We start from the raw sequence: 17,742 nt of genomic DNA on the forward strand, positions 1-17,742 counted from the left end.
ATATAACTAAACTATAGTTGTATGTAAAGTAAATAAGGCTTTTAGAATGTTTAAGAAGCTTCACTTAAAATTAAGTTAAAATGCAGAGCTCCCCTGGATCGGTGGCCAGGACCTGGGCAGTATAAGTGCCATTGAAAATTAGTCCGCATGCCACCTTTGGCCCGCATGCCATAGGTTGCCTACCCTGATCTAAAGCAAGTAGCAGAGATGACTTTCACTGTCTTAAGTTTGAAACTGTAGCCACCAAAGTCGAACCTGTGGTGGTGTAAAACCACATTACAAAGTTCACATTAAATACAGTAAAAGGCTACAAAGGTTACCCCTTAACCTTTTTGACAAGCTAAAATTCCTTGTCAATATCATGGGCCAAGTATAATGATTGCCCTTAAACACTTTCCCATTGTCTTCAATATATAACATTCCCTAAGGGTATGCACCAATCCCTTTTCGAAGTGTAAGGAAAATTAAGAACTACTGTCGCTGCTACAGTGACCATGTCTAAGGTCGCTGTTTGTTGGTTGGTCTCTCTCTTGTCTTGTCCATCTTGTAATCATTGTATTCACTCTGTCTCCTCCTCTCCAGAAGCAAGAACTGTCAATCACCCATGGTATATAAACCAAAGAAATATGGAGAATTTCTGTGTATTCTTACCACACTGCCATGTTTCTTGTTTGTTTCTGAATGCAGCCAGATTTGCAGGAGCTGCAGTTTTAATCCTAGGGTGGCTGGTTGATTTCAACAGTACTGTTTGTCCCTATCAGGGGTGGGGGGAGGAACTGAAATCAGAGTAGCTTTTGCATCACCCTGTTGTCATGATAACTACTTAAGGTGTTGTGCTATCATGTTCAATCAGAAGAAGCCAATGTGCAGGAGTTGTGATAGAAGAAGAGTTGTGTGAAATCTTTCATATGTGCAGAGACTAGAAATTGGTTAACTGCATAATTTACCCTGATCCACTAAAAAAGAAAAAAAAATCCACACTTCATCCAACATGATGGCAACATTTTGATCTCAGATTCATGCAACAGATCTTAAAAACTGATACTGTAGTTGTACATCATGTTGTTGTGGTGGTAGTGAGGATTTTAATAGTTGCCAATATACTGGATTTTCTTTGCACAATATTTGCCAGGCAAGGACTTTGAATGACATATTGAAAGTCTTTTTTAATTTCCATGTACCTTCTGTAAGTATATCTGAATGCCTATGTATCATTAGTAACAGAATGGTCATAATTATTTTACAGTGATTCTCAAGGAATCAGAAAAGTAACAGCATTTTTGAGCTGACCAACTGGCTTCGTGTGGTGTATGGGGGAAAAAAGAGAACAAAAATAATAGCTCTCAGTCTGTAAGGCCCATCATACAAATACATTACAGCTAGAGGGAATGTATTATACAGTGAGCATGTCTAGTTCCGGGGGTACCCAGAGATAGCTGTCTTATATGGAGCGGTTCAAAATTCTTCACAGGTTTTCTGGAAGAAAGCCTGGGGAAAAAGTCTTATTAGAATGTCTTAAAGCTGTCTGTACAGATATCCCGTCCTCTCCAGGATGGCATGATTATTTTATTTGCTGAGACATTGATTTCTGAGCATGGGACATCTTAAATGAAAACCACAAAATGTATTTTACTGCTTTCCTAAGTTGTGTCTAAGAGCGAGTGAAAAAGCAATACTTTGATGGTTTCCAAAGCAGAGAGAGAAGCCAGAAGATCTGTTAGGTCTAATACATTCAGCAAGGAAAATAACTATCTGACCAATGCTGCTTCTAGAGAAATCCGTGGCCAAAATGACCTCATTCTTTTCTGCACAAATATTTTAAACATGTACCACATATTATCATGAAAATCTCCCATCTCTCTCTTGTGTTTTTTTAAATAATTCATGAGAAAATAGCTCATGAGTGTTTATTGTTGTCTCTCTCACTAAGGCTATGTCTACACTGCAGTGGGGGTAACTTCCAGCTAGAGGAGCCATGCCGGCACTAGCTCTGCTCAAGCTGACAGGCTAAAAATAGCGTGGCCAAGGCGATGTGGGCTGTGGCTTGGGCTACCTGTCCAAGTTCAGTGCCACCTGAGATCCCAGCTGCTGGCCCATGCAGCCCCAGCCACGCTACTGTTTCTAGCACGCCAGCTTGAGCAGAGCTCGCTCATGAATGTCTAGCTGAGCCGGGAATCCCACCTCCCCGCTGCAGTGAAGAGGGCCTCTAAAGATGTGTGTTAAAAAGAAATGGGAAGAGGATGAATATTTGCTGGAAGAATTTAGTCTCCGGTTCCTCTCTTGCAGTCTGCAGACCTGGATTCTTCAAGGCCTCTCCCCAGAGCCCATCCTGCAGTAAATGCCCCCCTCACAGCTACACGCATGAGGAAGCATCCACCTCCTGTCTGTGTGAAGAACACTATTTCAGAAGGGAGTCGGACCCACCCACCATGGCTTGTACAAGTAAGCACACACTGTGTATCTTTTAATCCGTTTGCGCTGTTGCACACAAGGAATGGGCACAACGACAATAAAGAAAGTGCTTTTACAGGCTTTGGGCTGATCCTGACCTGGCTTGTGCTAGTTTTACACTGCTGTAATCCTCTGGCTTCATCTAAATTACTCCGGGTTTACACCACTGGTCTTGAGAGCAGAATCAGGGCTCTTGGCCTCTAAAGTAGGGATTTGATCCAGTAGGTGTTTGTGGAGTTTAGCATGTAGAACTGAACGTGCAGCATCTAGAATTGCACGCTGCTGGTGTGTGTTTGTGTTGTAAACTACAGTTATTTAGCTATAGATCTAGGTAGACACACTATATATGGGTGCCACTTAGTGTCACGAGTTATTCTATTTCCCAATAGTCAGCTTGAGCAACCAGAGAAATAATGAGGTGTCTAGCACTCCTAGCTACTTCAGGATAGTGATATTGGTGGGAGCTACTGACTGTCTAAAGCTACCGCAAAGAAAGAAACCCTATGTCCACAATATTCAGTGGATGGGGGAGGCAAATATTGTAGGGGGAGAAATAACAAGCAGTTTGGTATGTTGGGAGCTGGAAACAGAGGAGAGGAAGGGGGCAAATGATAGTTTTCAATCACTCTTTTCTCCACAAAGTATGAAGCTACCCTTTCATCTGCAGCTTGTAGATCAGTAGCTGCATCTTGGCCACTTCCTGTTCTAAATACTTTGACCCTGGTCCTGCAAAGACTTACACTTACACACATGCATAACCTCACCCTGTCAGAAGTCCCACTGAAGTCAGCTTACCACGGTGCATAAGGTTAGGAATGCCCACACATCTTTGCAGGATGAGGGCCTTCACTAGGAACTGGACAATATTCCAGATGGAATTTTATAGTAGAAAGGGAGTTGATAGGAACTGAAAAAGTACCTAAGCTTCTATGGTTGGGAACAGGCAGAAGTGACCCTCCGAGATGGAAGAGGGATAATAAAAAGCCAATATATTCAGAACAGCTGGGACAAGGTGAAGAAGGAGCTTCTGCTCTCCATTTTTCTCCTCTCCTTCTACTAGGGACTGTTTTCAGCAGTAGAAGGTTAGATGTCATGATGGCCCTAGAAGAGCTGTGCACCAGTCAGCACTCTACTGTTCTGCGCCGTGTCACTGTGGTTATTTGACTAGCACCCTTGCTGCAGAAAACAGGACAGGCAGCAGTTCCCAGGGCAGGTTCTAAGCTAGGCTGGATAAATTGACAGAAGCACCTTGGGAGAGAGGTGCTAGGGGCTGTAGGGAGAAGTGGGAATAAGTAAGGGCCTGGGGTCGGGGCATCAGGAATGGTTCCCACCCATGTCTCCCAATGAACCCTGATGCTCTTTCTGGCCACTTCCAATTCGCTCTCGGTTTTGGCCCCGATCCTGTTAGCTGCTGCACACCGATGAACCCCTTTGCCTCCAGGGGGCTCCAGGCACTGGAAGGGATGGCTCACGCAGAACAGCCGGAGGATCGGGGTCTGACCTAGGAACACTGAACGTCTCTCCGCTTGGTTTTCACAGTAGAAGGTGACTTGAAACGTGCTGCTATCTTGAAAGGGCCGTGCGACTCCAGGGCAGGAAGGGGGAGCCTCACATCATTTGTGATATTCAATGCTGCGTTAAGGTCACAGGCAGATAGATGGAAGAAGAGTCCAGCTAGTGAAATCCTGGTGTTGTCGGGGGGGGGGGGGGGAGGGGAGAAAAAAATCTTTATTTTAAAAGACGTTCCAAACATAGATAAAAAGCTAGTTATATGAGTAGGCTGGTTCACAAAGGGGCTTCAGGCAAGTTAGCTGCCCAGCTTCCATTGCAAGTCAGTGGCCAGTGAGTGGCTGATTCCCTTGGGTTTCTGTGACAATCCCAGCTGTATAGTGGAAGAGTACATATGTTAAATAGGTCCAATTCTGCCAGCAGAATAAGGCATGCCAGGTTGTGCGTTAGTAGGGTTTGGTGGTATTCCTTGGGCAGATGAAAGTTACAACACCTATAATCTGCAACAAACCTCCTACCAACACACACCAATTTGTGGCTTATTGCTCTGTGTTACTTTATGTGAGGACACAGATACAAAGAACCAGGCCTTAAGCAGCAACTAGAGAACTTGGTCACCAGGAAGTTCCCACCTATTTATTAAGCTCCGTTCTACAACACATCCTGGTCCTCTCTGGTGAAACTGTGGACCTCGATGACCACTCCACAGTTACATACAGGAAAAAACAATCCTGCATCATGTTTGATTGACAAGAGTCATTTGTTAGGCCTGGTCTACACTGGTGGTGGTGGGGGGGGTCGATGTAAGATACGGGAATAGAGTAGCTGAAGTCAACATATCTTATTTCGACTTATCTCCCGTCCTCATGGCGTGGGATTGATGGCTGTGGCTCCTCCATCGACTCCACTACCGCCGCTCGCCCTGGTGGAGTTCCGAAGTCGACGAGAGTGTGTTCGGGGATCGATATATGACATCTAGATGAGATGCGATATATATCGATCCCCGATAAATCGATCGCTACCGGCCTATCCGGCGGCTAGTCTGGACGTACCCTCAGAGCCACTAAGTTTCTGTTGTTTACTTCTTCAGAAGTTAATAGAATCATCAAAATGTAGGGCCTCAAGAGGTCATCTAGTCCAGCCCTCTGCACTAAGAGATTTCATCAACTTGAAATCTAGTAAAAGGGGTCTTAAAATTAGTTTTAAGTATTACATTGCCCAGTCTCCCTGCCAATATTTATGGTTTTATAATGATGCCTTCTTGGCTTTTTTCAAAATGCTTGTCAGTTCCATGTTGCTATGTGAAAGACCCAAACAAACAGGGGAAACTGATTAACTCACCATAAAAGCGAAACAGAAACTGATCATAGATGAAGGGCTGTCAAATGGTCAAAGGAATAACAAAAAAGGAGTCGAGAAAGATGTTTTGTTCTTTAATTTCTTTAAGTTCTAGTTTCTTAGAACTGAAATTTGTAACAATAAGTAATAATTTTTTAATGTGAATTTAAAATCGATGATGCACTGTTAAATTTTGGAAAAATGTTCTCAGTCAAACTCTGTGTCTTTTTCTCAGGGAATTTTGTGAAAATTATTATTCACTTCCCAGAAGATAAATAGCTTTTAAAAATAAAATGATAGCTTTCTGTCCTCTTTGGGACATCAATTTAAAAGGAAATAAAAATAAAAAAAACAACGGATACACTTTTGAAATTTATGGCCATAGTGGAGAAGTTTTCAGATGGTATAAAATGTAACATAAAACAGAAGTTTCTGATTAGACCATTTCAGGGAATATTTTGCCCTCAAAAAAAAATTCACAATTCCCTTTAATGTGCGTTGTGTGTAAGTATCAGAGAGCAGAATTTGTCTCTGAGAATGTATTTAAAAAACACACACATTGATTTAATATTTCAGATTTATTGTCCATGAAAGAAAATCTGGACTTTGTCTTCAGCCAGTTTCATTTTGAGTCAGTTAATCATGATCTGGGGTGGGTAAGTCAATATCTGCTTAATATACAAGTTAGCTGTCTTTTTTATTATGATTATTTTGGTAAACTAACTTTTTTGTCCCTGACAAAGAGAGGTAATAAATAAAATTGTACCATCTGAGCAGATAGCAGGTTCCCTGATCCTCAGAAAATAAAATAGCATTTTGTTCTCACCACTGTGATTTTTTTCAAAGTTTTAGTGGAGCACAGTTTCAAGATTCTTCAAATAGTACTTGTTAGATTTCTCCAAACTACGAAAGACCATTCGTAGAGCCCCTTTGAGAAGGCCAATTTTATCGGTTATGGAGTGCCAGTGACTTCAAAGCATTGCTATTGAAATTGATGGTTTTAAGCCTTCCAGAAGAGCAGCTGACTCTTCTGTACAGAGCAAGTAAAAAACTCTGGCAACTTTAGTAAAGTAATAATTTACCTACTGTTAAAGACACATTGTCCAATAAGTGTTTCTTGGCCTTGACTTCCCCCTCCTGCACTCTACATTCCCCCTTAGTTTATTAGTATACGTGAAGAGTCATCACATAGTGGAAAGAAAAACTGGGCAATTTAACAGGTCAAAGGTAGTTGTGTTCAATGCATTTAACTCAGCACAACTCCAGGCCTGAATTTCTGTAGCTTCCGTAGTATAGGTCTGACGGGCTGAAAGTTGTTTTAACTGTTCATGTGCTATGATGTCATTAGCTAAATCATGCTGGATGCCTTTGGGGTGGTTTGTGAGTGTTAACGTGGAATCCATAAAGATTCTCAAATACTTTTGAGGGAGTGCTCACTGCAAATTGCCACAGTTTGTATGAGTTTGTTTAATTTTTGTTTTCTGGCTTGAATAATATGCCATAGTTATCATTAGAATGACTGTTGTTCATTTGCATGAAAAACTCCCTTTGGCTACAGTAGGAGTTGCACACAGGGCCACCCAGAGGATTCAGGGGGCCTGGGGCAAAGTTGGGGAGCTGCGGTGTTTGTACTCACCCGGCGGTGGTCCGGGGCTTCGGCGGCATTTAGGCAGTGAGGGGCCCGTCAGTCGCTCCACGTCTTCGGCAGCACTGAAGGGCTCCCTGCCACTGAAATGCGCCGAAGACCCGGAGCAACTGAAGGGCCCCCTGCCGCCAAAGACCTGGACCGCTGCCAGGTCAAGGCTCGCAAGGCATTTCAGCAGCGGAGGGCCCTTCAATCACTCCGTGTCTTTTGCAGCACTGAAGCCCCCCCCCCAAAAAAACCCAGACCGCCGCTGGGCCAGAGCTTGCAGGGGCCCTGTGGGGCTCTGGGCCTGGGGCAAATTACCCCACTTGCCCCCGCCCCTCAGGGGCGGCCCTGGTTGCACATATGCTGCAATTCATTCCATACACTTCTGTCCTGCAATGATTTGAGCATATGCTTTATTTTAAGATGCCATTGGCTTAAATGGGACCACTCACGTGCTTAAAGCTATGTGTGTGCATAAACATTTGCAGGATTCAGTTCTTACTAGCCTCTTCAACTCCACCTCTTTGGACTCAGAGCAGACACACAAAGACAAATTTTCCCCAATGGCTCCTTCAGTTGCATGCACAAATAGGCGCTTAGACGCTCAACTAACTGCCTGTGTGTGTGCAGTTAAGGCAGTCTGTTTTAAAAACAGAATCCACAGAATTGAATATATAACTCCGAAAAAGCTGAGTTGCACTTTCCTAAGCCATTCTTTTTGTTTTCATTTTACATCAAGGGTTTGTTTTGTTTTGTTTTGTTTTGTTTTGTTTGGTGAGGGCAAATTTCTCTTAGAATTGGCTAAAATGTTATCTCCTAGGAGAATCAGAGCAGCTTGAGGTGAAATAGCGCACGTGCTGCAAATTGCTACAAGGTTTCCCAATGAGTTTTATCAATTTTACGGACATAAAAAAAGAAAATAGGAAAAAGTAGCTAGGGAAACAGTTTATTGTTTACAAAATAATTGCAAGTTCACAGAATTACCTATCTGAAATATTTAAATATTATAGCCATATGACTAGAATCACACAGAGTCAGGAAATGCAGTTAAATAAATCTGCATGCACTTTCTGGGGAGAGGGGGAGGCACGTTGGAGCTGGCTTCCAAGGAGATATTCACTGATTTTAGCACCTACAGGAATTTTGCACCCAGTTTCCATTCAGACTGAATGGGAATTAGGTGCCTAACTCCCTTAGGCTTTTGAAAATCCCAGTGACACCATGACTCAAAACCAGCGAAACTCTTTCATAAATGTTCCTTTCTTCCTCCTGCATCATAATGCAGTTAATGTACAATGTGCAGATCTGTTGTTAAGATCACCAGCATGTTGTATGCTACTGCCATCCTTCTGTACAAAATTATCTTTCACATCACATCAGAGGAGAATTTTGTCCTCAGTCTCCAAGGCAAATTTATAAAAAAATATTTCCTAAAACAGAGTTTGGCTGGTATTTTTACTCCTCCAAAATCAATATCTGTTGATAACTCAATAGGATTTGAAAAAGAAAATGTGATCTTGCGATTGTTATAACCTGGCCAGAAAAAAGCCATATGTCCTTCGTTTCATGCATTGCCCTTAGCCCATGTGTGACAGTCCCATTGGCTTCACTGGGAGTTCCACCATAGAGTGTCGCCAAGAATTTCATAAGTAACTAGGGATTTGGGATGCCTCAATTTTCAGATGTCCAACTTGATCATCCTGAAAGGGATCTGATTTTCAGAGAGCACATGGCCAGCATTTCCTACCAGTCAGCATCTCTGAGGGTGTCTCAAGCCGGACACCCAAAAATGGAGGCATCCAGAATCATTAGTCACTTTTGAAAATCTTGGCTTGAATATCTGATATGGCTCATGGCAAAGAAGTACCATTCTTATAGGAGCTGCGAAAAGCTGCATCAGCACTTTTAACCCTTGAACACCCTTCCCCGGGCGAGGCAGACATCCTAAGCGTTGACACTCTGCAAAATAAGAAACTGGAGAATAGCCATTCAAACATCTTGTCATGCAACACTTTGTTGAGGCAGAGGAAAAGGCTGCTGTTTTAGCACATGGATGCAGTAATATCACTTACAGTCTGGGTAGGCTATTTCTTCGGTATGTGTTGTTCTCCAGGATCTGGAGCTAGATCCACACAGGGCATGTCTAGACCAGAGCTAGATCCACACAGCATGTGTCTAAACCGGAGTGAGATCTGCACATGGTATGTCTAGACCGCAGCTAGATCCACACAGGGTATGTCTAGATGGGAGCTAGATCCACAAAGGGTATGTCTAGACGGGAGCGAGATCCACACGGGATATGTCCAGACCAGGGCTAGATCCACATGGGGTATGTCCAGACCAGGGCTAGATCTACACGGGGTATGTCTAGACCAGAGCTGGATCTACACGGGGTACGTCTAGACCAGAGCTGGATCCACACGGGGTACGTCTAGTCTGGAGCTGGATCCACACGGAGTGTGTCTAGACAGGAGCTAGATCCACACGGGGTGTGTCTACACTGCAGCTGGACGGTTCTTCACAGCTCGACTTGACTGACATGTGCTTGCTTTGATTGAGCTAGTGCACTGAAATCAGCGGCATGGACATGGAGATGCGGACAGCTCAGTGGATTAGCCGCCCAAGTACAGGCCCCGTCCAAGGTCTGCATTCAGGCAGCGAATCTGAGCCTCTTCCCGTGCTGTCGCCACTTTGCTGCTATATTTAGCGTGCTCATCATTGTCTCTCTCTCCCCAAGCTGGGAACTGCAGCTGTCAGCTGCCATGCAAACGTACCTTTAGAGTGAAACCTTGACCCCACTGAAATCAATGGCAAAACCCTCAATGACTTCAGTGGGGCCAGGATTTCAGCCTTGATGCCTGCTCTCTTGGCTGGCAGGGGCTTGGAGCACATCCAAGGGAACACACTTGGTAGGAGACTCCTCCCTGTCTTCCTGGATCAGATGGGTGGGTGGGTCCCAACGCGCACACTTCAAAGTGAGGAGGGACAGCTAAGAGTGACCCCCCATTGCCCTGCCAGCCCTTCAGCTGCTGCTGTGCACTGGCTGCGGGTGCCTCATGGCATGCGAGCCGTGCAGCCCCTCTTTTCAGCCTAGAGAGTAGCGCAGACTGGATGGACAAGAATGCTATTTTTACCCTGTGTTTTTCTCACTTTACTTTACAAACCAGGACCCCCCTCAGCTCCTCGGAATGCCATCTCAAATGTTAACGAGACTAGTGTCTTCCTGGAATGGATTCCCCCGGCTGACACCGGTGGAAGGAAAGATGTGTCTTATTATATTGCATGCAAGAAGTGCGGCTCCCCCTCGGGGCTGTGTGAGGCGTGTGGCAGTCATGTCAGGTACCTCCCCCAGCAAATCGGCCTGAAAAACACCTCTGTCATGATGGTGGACCTGCTTGCTCACACAAACTATACCTTTGAAATTGAGGCAGTGAATGGAGTGTCCGACCAGAGCCCTGCAGCGCGGCAGTATGTAGCTGTAAATGTAACCACAAATCAGGCAGGTAAGTGGAACTTCAAAAGGGCTAAGATTCTGGGGTGGGAGGCCCTGGCCATTCCGTGAGGTGGAACCAGGGCCGATGAGAGGGGAGAGAAGCTGGTACAAATTACCGGGGCCCAGAAGTCTGGAAGGGGGCCCGGGGCCCAGCTTCCCTGGCTTCGTCAGCCCTTGCTGAGGGACCCGAACAAATTTTTTCACCGGGGCCTGAACCTGCTCTCGGCCGCCCTGCGTGGAACTCCCATTGAAATAAGTGGAAGTAGCAAGACTGGGCCTTGAATCCTTTCATATGCAGGCGGTTGTGGTCCCCCCGTTCCCCTCCGTTTTTCACAGAATAATTCTTGCAGCCTTGGAACACCAGGAATGTTCCCTCTCAGCAGGGTGCATTTTGGTCGGGGTTTTTTGTTTTTAATTAGGCACGAAGAATCCTTCATAGCTTAAAGTTTCCATGTCTTCACCCACTAAAACAAGGGCAACGTAATCGTCTCCCTTATTGGTGGAGGGACGTCATAGCGGGAACCTTTAGATTTCAGGTGTAGTGCAGTTTAAATGGACTCGCTGGTTTAGCAAATGGCTAATTGATCTTGGAGCGGCAGCTGGAGTGAAAGTGAAAAGATAGAGGCTGCCCCAGTGCCCCTTTAGCATCGCAGTGAAAAACCGAACAGATTCGGGATGGGGAGGTGTTGCTGGCTCAGGTCAGGGATGTCACTGCTCATTGTCTCATTTCAGTTTTGCATCGTGCAAATGAAGATGGTGGGGATTTTTTCCCCCCTTACCCAGGGCTAGGCTCTGTGCACAGACAGGGAGCAGAGGGAATAGAGAGCTTGACCCACCTCGCACAGGCCATGTAAAGCCCAAGCAAATTTACATAGTTTGTACTCAGGAAGCACAGACACACCAAGGGTGTCAAGGAAGGGGCAGCCATGGTTATGCCCAGTACACAGGATGCAGCACCGTATGCACCCTTCTCTGCATCTCATACACCCTGGTAGGCACTGTGGTCAGAGCCCTCAAAAGTCCTACCATGTTCTGCCTCTCTTCACTCTCCCTCCCTTAAAGCTGCTGTATTGCAAATGATCTTCCTTACTGGAGGGCTGAATGCGGAACCCATGCAGTCAGCTTCCTGCAATCCCAGGAGCATGAGGTGCTCCTTCCTGCAAGGGCTTAGTACCCTGCTCCTCAAGCATAGCCAGCTAATGGCATTTGGGAGCATGGACCCAGCCTTATGATCCACACTGAGGGCTGGTCTACACTACGGGGGGAATAACGTGAATAACGTAGCTGAAGTTGAATATCTAAGATTGGATTACTCACCGCGTGGAATCGATGTCTGCGGCTCCCCCTGTCGAGTTCTGGAATCGATATAAGCGCGCTCAGGGATCAATATATCGCGTTGATATATCGATCCCCGAGCAATCGATTTTAACCTGCCGGTACGGCGGGTAGTCTAGACGTAGCCTCAGAGCTCTCGCAAATACATTTCATTTCTCTGCTGCCGGATTCCAGCCTTTCCTGCTCCTTTTAAAGGAAATGCTCTTATTGGAGAAATCTGGCACGAGCTACCGAGTGACAAACAAATTTCAGAGTCCTGGCTGCAAAGCAGAAGGACGCAAGGCTGAGCAGGATTAAGTTTCATTAGAACAGCACAGGTACACGTTTGTAGGTTCAGCAGCCACCTGAGAGGCCATTGATGTGTTGTAACTAATCAAGTCAGTGCCCCGGTAATTAATTTGGATTGCTGATGTGTCAGGCAAAGCATGCGAATGTAGCTCGAGGAGAGGAAATAAAAGCACTGTTGGGTTACTGCTCACTGCTGATTGACGTGGCAGGAAGCCTTCAAGGGTAGCACTGGCAGAAGCCAGCATGACACCTGCAAAAACACCTGTTTTATTCAAATAAACAAGTGTCATGGCCGTTAACGAAATTTACCATTGTCCCCATCACAAAGCCTGCTGCCAGCAGTTCTCTTCTTGGGCGAAATAGGTTATTGGGTTGACTCTAGCATTTCATAAACAGCAGTGGAGGTTTCCCTGATGCGCTGAGCTAAATGCACATAAAGATTGATAAATGTAGCAGTAGGTGAGATGATCAAATATGAACGATCCCCACTTTCTGTAAAGAAACGCTTCCACCTTGTGAATTATGCCCAAATCTCCCACTAGTTGTATTAGAAGTTATATGCATAGCTGACTCTCTGTGCACTGAGATAAGAATGTACCCACTATACAGTTATTACCAGATCTTTTGTGGGGAAATCGTAGCCTGTTGGGTTTGGATGATAAATGCAGCTCATGTCAAAAAATAATGGAAGTTATAGCCCTGATTCGCCAGTGTGATATTCTGGATTTACGCCAGCAGAACTGCACTGCGATCAATGGAATCTCACTGTAGCAGAACTGGAGTAACATCATAGCAAAATGGACTCTATGTGTTTATTTCATTGTGCAGTCTTGAAGCGACATCTTTATGCTTCCTCTGTTTGATTCAGTATGTGACGTTTGCACAATCCATTACGCATCCACGTAGGCATCGTAGAGCCCTGTCCAAATTAAACAATAGCGCCAGGAGAATGCAGTATTTCTGGTTCAACCTTCAGTCCTTATTCAGAAGATGAGCAAGAGTTATTTGCATGAGCTAAAAGTAGCTGGATTTATATATCAAACATTCCCCTGAAAGAGCCTGGAAGTTTAGGTTGTTTCCTGCTGCTTTAGATACCCTTAGATGTCAAAGGTTAGAGGATCCTTTGCACTGGGAGATAGAGCTAGAGGGGGGGATTTTACAAGTGGGAATTACTCACCTTGACTTTCCATAGGAATTGAACATCTGACTGCTCTTCGTGCCTTTGGAAAACTCCTTTGTGGCTACTAAACAAGATGTGTGCACCTAGGAGCCTGTAGTTGTCTTCCCCCCTACCCCCTGCCACCACAACTGCAGTATATCAGTCGCTCACCCTGAGATTGAAAACGTGTGACCCCCAGAGACAGGCTGTAGGCTTTATACACCTCCAGCTCCCACGGAACTCAGTGAGAGTTCTCTGTGCCTTAAGATGGCGTGGGTGGACACAGTCAGAGATCAAGGGTCTAATTCTCCATTCTATGACACCCATTGCATGCCAGCATGGAACTAAGCTTGCATGAAACTGGTGGAGTGGGTTAGAGAATCAGACTCCTACTGGGTTGGTATGAGGACTGAACTGGGGAAAAAAGAACTCTTGCTATAAGAAATACTGGCCCATGGAAATTAAAAATGGCACGTCATGCTAATAGATACTTACTAAGCAGCATCGCAGATGGATTGCCTGGGTTTGTTCTTTCATTTTGCTGTGTCAATCCCAAGACCTTGCTAATTTCAGAACTTTAAAAAATGCACAAACAGCAGGATGTTGGACGCACCAGATGTTTTTTATATATGAAACTTTTGGCAACAAACAGTGTGTATCTGGTTTTAGATTCCTGTAGGGATTGTTTCTTGAAAAATTTGTTTATTTCTTAAGTAATTTTTCTCTCTCTCTTTTTCTTTTTTTTAAACTGGCACCAGTAGTCAGTCTAGCATTTTCAGACTGATGTAATTTTCCTTTCTGACTGCAAGACATGTGTGAACCGTCTCGATTCAAAATTAGATTTGATAGTACAAGAAAAATAGCTAGTTCTGTGTGCAAGATGAAAAAAATATTACAGTAAGCTGGGAGATTAAACTGATTAGCTAACTCTGCTGATCAGTGTATGGAATCCAATAATGATTTTCTGCTGAAGAAGTTGAGTGATTAAATGATTAATTTATGACTGTCTATCAGTATTAACAACATTGTCACAAACACAATACCGTTGCAGTCTCTAGGAGAAGGATAATAAAAAATCGTGCTTTCTTGAAACTGTTTCTAAGAACTGCTGTACTGGGTCAAACCACTGGTCCATCTAGCCCCGTGTTCTGTCTCTGACAGTGACCAGTACCAGAGCTTCAAGGGGAGTGTACAGAGCAGGGCCATTGGAGTGATCAGAGGTTTACGGTCACCCGGAGCATGAGGTTGCATCTCTGGCCATTTTAGCTAACAGTAATTGATGGAGCTATCATGCATAAACTTATCTAGTTCTTTTTTGAACCCTGTTATATTTTTGGCCATCATAACATCCAATGGCATTAAGTTCCCCAGGTTAATTGCATGTGGGGTGAAGAAGTATGTCCTCTTGTTTGAATTAAACCTGTTGTCTATTAATGGTGGGAAAGAGTAAATAACACTTCTCCATTCACTTTTTCCACACCCTTCATGGTTTTATAGACCTCTATCATATCTCCACCCTCTTTAGCATCTCTTTTCTAACCTGAACAGCCCGAATCTTTTTTTAGTCTCTCCTCCTACAGAAGCCATTCCATGCCCTTGCTCATCTTTGTTGCCTTTCTCTGAACTTTTTCCAGTTCTCCTATATCCTTTTTGAGAGGGGGCAACAAGAACTGGACACAGTATTCAAGGTGTGAGCATACGATGGATTTATATAGTGGCAGTATGATATTTTCCTAATACTCCTTAACATTTGGTTAGCCTTTTTGACTGCTGCTGTGCATTCAGCTGAAGTTTTCAGAGACTCACTCAAGACTCCAAGATTTCTTTCTTGGTAACGGCTAATTTAAACACCACCATTATATATATGCAGTTGGGAATATTTTTTCAAGTGTGCACTACTTTGCACTTATCAACACTGAATTTCACCAGCCATTTTATTATCCAAGGACCCAGTTTTGTGAGATCCTCCTATAACTCCTCACAGACAGCTTTGGACTTAACTATATTGAATAATTTTGTATCATCTCACCTCACTGTTCACGCCCTTTTCTAGATCACTAATGAGTATGTTGAACAGCACCAGTTCAAGATATTAAAAAATAAGAGCCTAAAATTAGGTTCTTAAATCCCTTTTTAGAGTTCTATATAAAAGCCTGGTTTTCTGAAGTGCTGAGCACCAACTGACTCCCTGTTCCCTGCTCCTGGAGAAGGCAGCAAAGGAAGAAGGAATGTAGGAGGGAAGGAGGTAGCAGAGGACATTAACCATTCAAAGGGAACATGCAGAGTCAGGGGGTAGAATCATAGACTATCAGGGTTGGAAGGGACCTCAGGAGGTCATCTAGTCCAACCCCCTGCTCAAAGCAGGACCAATCCCTAGACAGATTTTTGCCCCAGATCCCTAAATGGCCCCTTCAAGTATTGAGCTCATAACTGTGGGTTTAGCAGGCCAATGCTCAAACCACTGAGCTATCCCTCCCCCTCCCCCCGAGGGAGAAGGATAATCTTTAGAAAGCAAACTGGGCCCAAAATTAGTATTGAAGCACCTTAGGCCCAGACTTTTCATTCCCTGGAGTGCCCTGCCTCATCCTGTAGATGCCGTCTTCTAGAGTGGATGAAGTAGGAGTCCTTCAGCAGGGGTCGGCACCGCCATGTGGTGCGACGGACACTTGATAAAATTACTGTCCTTAGTGATGGACATTGGGGGTGGGGTATGTCATTCAGTCATTCCATTTTTGGAAAAATTACCATGGGCCTCAAAATATTTACCATGGACTCTTGTGTCCATGTACGTACACGTTGCTAGCCCCTGTCCTTCAGAGAACAGTCTTTATCACTGCATAGTTCAGATCTATTCCCTGGGTGAGGCAGGGGTCCACGGTGGTGGGGAAACTACTTTGTGGTCCTGTAATTAAAGGTGGTGTCATAACGCATTTGCCCAAGCATCTGAATTAAGGTTTCATGGACAGATTGTGCATCATGTATCTAGGTCAGGCAAGACTTGTGCAGAGAACATCTACAATCTACTTTGAGTATTCAGTGTTTTTAGTGAGAACCAAACTAGTATGGAGCCTGTGTGTTTTTACTCCACGTTGTGGGATTTCCTGGTGGGAGGGGTGTATTAGCATAGTTCTTCCGTAGGGACTGGAGCTAGCTAACCCTGACTAGAGAACGAGCTATATCTGGGAGAGATCAGGGGGATTGTCCCATAAGGAGCAGCAGAAGCCTATGATCGTGTGTGTGTGTGTGTGTGTGTGTGTGTGTGTGTGTGTGTGTGTGTGTGTGTGTGTGTGTGTGTGTAAATGGTGGTGAGGCTACAGAGTGTGAAAGGTTCCTGCGGGGAAGACCCTGAGACCAAGGGGGCTGTGACACAGAAGAGCTGCTGTGAACAGAAAGCTCCTTCTAGAGACCCTGACTGAAAGACGAATTTCGGCTTGGAAGCCAGAACCAGACTGCTGAGGAAGCGTCAGCCAGGTAAAGCCTGGGAGTCCTGGGCCTAGCTCCTGCTGGAGACCCAAGGACTTGGGGCCTGGAAGCCAGAGGGGCAGAGGAAGGCTGATATCCAGCCAGGTAAAGCCAGAGAGACTTTGAGCTGGGACCTAGCTCTGGGAAAAGGACTGGGGGCTCCTTATCTGAAGGGGGAGAGCCAGGGTTAGGGCTGGAGGGTCAGTACGTAAAGACTCGATAAATGAGACCCTAGGAAGGGACTGTGGTAGTTACCTGTGGACTGTGAGGTATTCAGGGGCACTGTAGAGGCTCCTCTGGCCAGGGCCGTCCTTAGGATTTATGGGGCCCTACGCAGTATTATTAAACTGGTGTCCCTATGCCGGATGGCAGCCCAAGCTCACAGCCTGGTGGGGGAGGGGGAGGAGGGACTTGACAGCAAAGGATAATGAGATGCCCAGCCTGCCTCATGGTGGCGGAGAGTCACAGTTCCCCGCAGAGACTTCCATGCCCTCTCTCTCATGCAGAATGGACATGAAGAAAGTACCTAATTAAAAGCACTAAAATTTGGGAATAAAAAATGTCAGTCACAGGTTTTTTTGATATGTCCTGAAGTTTGTCAGAGATTTATTTGCAAAAACTTCATAGTAAGGGTGAGTCAGCTGTCCTGCTGAATACAACATTACATATAATGGAAAACATGATGCAGCTCTTCTCTGTTTTACATTTTCTTCATCAGTATTTCTAAGTTGAATTTATATTTTAAATGTACTCAAATCTTAAGCCAGCATTCCAGATTACTACATATTTAACTCATTGAAACAAAGACATTCTTTTAAATTAATCAGAGAGGTTTAGTGTGTTCATAACAATGTTCATTGCTTTTAGAAAAAGGGAACAGTAATTTACTTTGCGTGATCTCCATAATAATAGACATGGTTATGAAATTTCACCAACTTTAAAAAAATATGTTTCCAAAGATTTTAGGTATAACAAGGATTTTGTCTTACTAAGGTACTGATTTTGCTGGAGGGTTCTTTTAAAACTAGTTTGTCGGATAGTCAGAAGTAAAGAAAGGGAACTCTTTGTCCAGCTATC

At 44.6% G+C, this 17,742-nt stretch overlaps 1 protein-coding gene across 11 annotated transcripts in view; it reads left to right on the forward strand.

Moving 5' to 3' along the window:
- The window catches only part of EPHA5 (EPH receptor A5), a 422,435-nt gene that overhangs the window by 185,539 nt on the left and 219,154 nt on the right, over positions 1–17,742 (forward strand). For 7 of the 11 annotated variants that reach the window (XM_030565412.1, XM_030565416.1, XM_030565409.1 and 4 more), the window contains exons 4-5: positions 2,287–2,442; positions 10,096–10,431. The exons of 2 other annotated variants lie outside the window; for them this stretch is intronic. In XM_030565412.1, coding sequence (XP_030421272.1) covers positions 2,287–2,442; positions 10,096–10,431 — 492 coding nt within the window. The remainder of the gene's footprint in view (positions 1–2,286; positions 2,443–10,095; positions 10,432–17,742) is intronic. 2 more of the 11 variants (XM_030565417.1, XM_030565418.1) reach the window with 1 other exon arrangement.

The sequence above is a fragment of the Gopherus evgoodei genome, chromosome 5 (assembly GCF_007399415.2).
Source record: "Gopherus evgoodei ecotype Sinaloan lineage chromosome 5, rGopEvg1_v1.p, whole genome shotgun sequence".
Classification (NCBI taxonomy): domain Eukaryota; kingdom Metazoa; phylum Chordata; order Testudines; family Testudinidae; genus Gopherus; species Gopherus evgoodei.